Source organism: Chlamydotis macqueenii, chromosome 8, assembly GCF_036417535.1.
Source record: "Chlamydotis macqueenii isolate bChlMac1 chromosome 8, bChlMac1.mat, whole genome shotgun sequence".
NCBI lineage: Eukaryota > Metazoa > Chordata > Aves > Otidiformes > Otididae > Chlamydotis > Chlamydotis macqueenii.
In genome coordinates, this window is record NC_141563.1 from 20,449,526 (window position 1) to 20,453,863 (window position 4,338).

Here is a 4,338-nt window from a genome sequence, read left to right on the forward strand (position 1 = left end):
CGGCGGCTGTGACGTCACCGAGGGGAGTCGCCGCAGCTGAGAGGAGCTCGGTGGGCACGGGCGGGCGGGCGGCAGTGGCCGGTGTCCGCCCCGCTCCGCGCCCGCAACTTCCCGCAACAAAGTTGAGCAGCGGCGAACCGGCCCGGCGGGCCATGCGGTTCTCGGCGGGGGCCCTGCGTTAGTGCCGCCCGTGCCGCCCGTGTGCGGGTTGGGGGTGACCCGCTTCTTCCTCTTTCCCTCCTCCCGCCCCCTCCAACTTCCTCCCCATCCCTTCCAGCCCCGGTGCGACCCCCGCGCGGCCGCCCCCCGGGGATGCGGGCGCGGCGCTGAGCCGTCCGCCATGGAGGGGCCAAGTGGGTCCAGCTTCGGGATAGACACGATCCTGTCGGGCGGCAGCACCGGCAGCCCTGGAGTCATGAACGGAGACTTTCGCCCCCACGGCGACGGCCGGCCGGCGGATTTTAGGAGCCAGGCCACGCCATCCCCCTGCTCGGAGATAGACACGGTGGGGACGGCGCCCTCGTCGCCCATCTCGGTGAGCATGGAGCCCGCCGAGCCGCACCTGGGGGTGGCGGAGAGCCTCCCGCCGCCGCCGCACCACCTCCACCTCGGCCCGCACCCGCCGCAGCCGCCGAGTTTGCAGCCGTCGCCCCCGCAGCCGCCGCCGCCCCAGCTGGGCTCGGCCAGCTCCGGCCCCAGGACTTCCACCTCTTCTTTTTTAATTAAGGACATTTTGGGCGACAGCAAACCGCTGGCGGCGTGCGCACCTTACAGCACCAGCGTCCCCTCGCCCCATCACACCCCCAAGCAGGAGGGCAGCACGGCCCCGGAGAGCTTCAGGCCCAAACTCGAGCAGGAGGACGGCAAAGCCAAGCTCGACAAGCGCGACGACACGCAGGGCGACATCAAATGCCACGGTGAGTACGGCCCGGCCCCGCACCGGGCGCCTCGGCCGCCGTTACACCCCGGGGCCGCGGCGTTCGGCCGCATCGGTGAAACGAAAAAAAAAACCAAACAAAACCAAACAACAAAAAACGAGGGGAAATCTGCGATGGGAGCACTCCGCTCTGCCCGGGCTTGCTAGTGATCTTCGCTATCGCGGGTTTCAGTTCGGTAGGAAATTAAATAGCTTTTTCCCCCCCCCCCCCTCTCTGTCGGCCTTTCCTCCTGTGGTTTGGTTTTTTTTTTAAATTTATTTTTAAATTCAGATTCCCTGTTTTTAAGGAAATAGTCGGAGCGGTGAGATCGCATTAGAAGGAGGAATGTATTTATTTTTAATGCAAGCGCGCATACATGATTCTCCGGCTTTCTAAGAACCGGTGGCTCAGCTGCACTTGCTGCCTTCAGCCTCTTCGTTTTTGCTCATTTGATCTAAAATAAAAATGAGAAAAATCCCACCTCCCCAACAGCCGATACCGAACAAACGAAAAAACCCTTTCAATTAAAAAATAAAATTATAAAAAACCCAATCGGCCCGCTATAGGCGGCGGAAGGTAGGAGGGCTTTGTGCGTTTTGCAGAATACCCGCGTTTTCCTCGCGCCGAGAGAGGAAGATTTTTATTTTCCCGGTTTTTTTTTTTTGTTGTTGTTCATTTGCGCTTTTTTTGTGTGTGTGGGTTTTTTTTTTTTTTTTTTTTTAATTACGGATTTCGCGTGGCTGGGGAAGCCCTCGCCGTGCGGGGGTTGTAAATGAAAATAGCGATGTATGCGCGGGGAAAGGAAGGAAAAGAGTGCGCCAAGGCCAGGCAGGGAGCGGGGCTGTTTTCCCCGCGGTGCAGGCGGAGCTGTCCTCCCTGGCAGCCCCGTCTGGCCGAGGGGTGACGGGACACGTTTTTCTCATTTCGCCCCGTCGAGGTATTTTTGCCAGGTTGAGGAGCGGCGAGACGCCCCGGCGTGCCGCTCGTTTCGCTCCTTTGGCATTAGCATAAGAGTGCCCGAACCAGATGTACCGTCTGCTCTGGCCATTTTTGTGTGCACCAACCTCCCCAGTGGGTCAATTAGGGAGATTATTGTTCTTCCTGCGGGGAAGATCAAGGAGCGCCACAAACCCGGGCCCGAGCGGAGCCGGATTGACACATCGATTTCCCGGCGTTTCGGGCCGGGGGGAGAGGGCGAGAACACAACGAAAGCCCCGTCCCTGGCAAGCGGAGAGCGGAAATCCCGCCATCCCCCGAACGGCTCGCCGCCGCCCCCCACCCCTCCGCCGTATTTGACCGTTTCTCCTCCACCTCCATGCCCCAGAGGAGCCCCCGGGGAGGGGGTGGCGGGGCCCGGTAACCGCGACGGGGTGGGGGCCGAGGGGGTGTCCCTCAGCGGCGGGGCCCTCACCGCGTCTGGGCTCGCTCGCAGGGACAAAGGAGGAGGGCGACCGGGAGATCAGCAGCAGCCGGGACAGCCCGCCGGTGCGGGCCAAGAAGCCGCGGAAGGCGCGGACCGCCTTCTCCGACCACCAGCTCAACCAGCTGGAGCGCAGCTTCGAGAGGCAGAAGTACCTGAGCGTGCAGGACCGCATGGACCTGGCCGCCGCCCTCAACCTCACCGACACGCAGGTGAAAACCTGGTACCAGAACCGGAGGTAAGGCGGGACCCAGCCCGGAGGGGTCCGTGGGGGGGTGGTGCTAGCGGGCCTTACTGCGCTCCTGCCCGTGGGAGCCCGGGGCGATGCGGGGGGCGGCCGGCGGCTGTTCCGCGCCCTCCCCGGCGGCGGGCGGTGGGGTCCGGCCCTGTCACCGCTGCCGTAATTTTCTGTCTCATTACATACGGTCGCAGCCACCCTAATTCTGTCGCAAGCCATTAGTGTCAGCGCGCTGCGGTGCACCCGTGCGCTGGGTTATTAATTTGGCCGGAGTCACCGTGTGCGTGTGTCGGGGGGTGCAGAAGTGGCGGGGCAGGGGTGGTAGGGGCGAGCCGGGCACGGCCCCGGCCGTCTCGGCTTGTGCGGGCCCAGTGGTGTCGGGGGTGGGTCCCGCCGCCGGGAGAACCCCGCGGAACCGGTCGGGGTGCCCCGTCGCGGCGCCCGCCCTGCAGCCGCCTCTTGTTCCCCACGGCAGGACGAAGTGGAAGCGGCAGACGGCGGTGGGCCTGGAGCTGCTGGCCGAGGCCGGGAACTACTCGGCCCTACAGAGGATGTTCCCCTCGCCCTATTTCTACCACCCCAGCTTGCTGGGTAGCATGGACAGCACGACGGCGGCCGCGGCGGCCGCGGCGATGTACAGCAGCATGTACCGGACTCCCCCCGCGCCGCACCCCCAGCTCCAGCGGCCGCTGGTGCCGCGGGTGCTGATCCACGGGCTGGGGCCCGGCGGGCAGCCCGCCCTTAACCCCCTGGCCAACCCCATGCCCGGCACCCCGCACCCCCGGTGAAGCGGCACCGCGGTCCCCGCAACGAGCCCCTTCCCCTCCCCGTCCCCAAAACAAGCTCCAGCACCGCAGAGGAGGACGCGAGGGGAAACCGAGGGGCAGGAACTTCTGCAGGCAGCCGCCGGCCACCGAGGGAGGCGATCAGTCAGAGCAGGGACTCTTGAACCGTGAACCCCGAGCCGAGCCCGTAAGTGAAACGACCACACGCGGGGGAAGGCGGGCAGGGCCGCGGGGCGACCTGCCGACCCCGGCTCCTGCAGGGCAGGACTTGGAGAGAGAGAGGGACGGAGGGGAGGAGAAGGAGGAGAGGGAGCGGGAGCCCGAGCCCGCCGGACAGACTGACTGCAGAGGACGGAGGGAATGAGAGCGCCTCGACTCCCGCCCGGCGGAGAAGATCGGGGAACGGAGAACTTTGCACTGATTTTTTCTCATGACTTTTTTTTTTTTTCTTATGGAAAAGTGGCATGCTCCCTAATGCGAACAGAATTGTACAGACCGAGTGCTGAGTGCTATATCATATTTATTATATGTCGTCCAAAAAAGGAAAAAAAAAAATCACTTCTATACGTTAGTTTAAAACGAACGAACGTGATTCTCCCCTCTCCCTATTCATGTCTTTTTGGATTCAGTAAAATAAATGCTTAGATGACAAAATATAGAATTTTTTTGTGACTGAAAAATTACAGTGAAAAAACGAAAAAAAAAAAAAGAAATAAACTTTATCTTTTTTTTAACAAATGTGGAAATTCAAGGTAGCTAATTTTCCCCGTGGACGAGAACGCAAGAAATTCGGAGTAGAAAAGGCAAATGCCACTTTTTTCCCCCCCCTCCCTCTCAATTTTTTATTTTAGGCTCGTTTTTTCCTAACCGGCACTATTTTTCTCTAGCTGTATTTTAAAAGGAAAACCAAATCCCCGCGCAGGTGTCGTGCCCCTCGCCGTTATTTCGAGCACCTGGGCAGGGCGGCGGCGTGTTTCC

The 4,338-nt window shown here is 61.4% G+C and overlaps 1 protein-coding gene across 1 annotated transcript; it reads left to right on the plus strand.

Moving 5' to 3' along the window:
* Nucleotides 1–340: 340 nt before the first annotated feature.
* BARHL2 (BarH like homeobox 2) lies at nucleotides 341–3,363 on the plus strand. The gene is made up of 3 exons (XM_086753854.1): nucleotides 341–917; nucleotides 2,350–2,575; nucleotides 3,051–3,363. Exons 1-3 carry the CDS (start codon nucleotides 341–343, stop codon nucleotides 3,361–3,363), a joined length of 1,116 nt encoding a protein of 371 aa, XP_086609980.1.
* Nucleotides 3,364–4,338: the final 975 nt, after the last annotated feature.

Coding starts and splice junctions, on each gene's coding strand:
- BARHL2 (XM_086753854.1), top strand. CDS start 341: ATGGAGGGGCCAAGTGGGTCCAGCTTCGGGATAGACACGATCCTGTCG. Junction 918..2,349: donor GGGCGACATCAAATGCCACG/GTGAGTACGGCC, acceptor GCTCGCTCGCAG/GGACAAAGGAGGAGGGCGAC. Junction 2,576..3,050: donor ACCTGGTACCAGAACCGGAG/GTAAGGCGGGAC, acceptor TCCCCACGGCAG/GACGAAGTGGAAGCGGCAGA.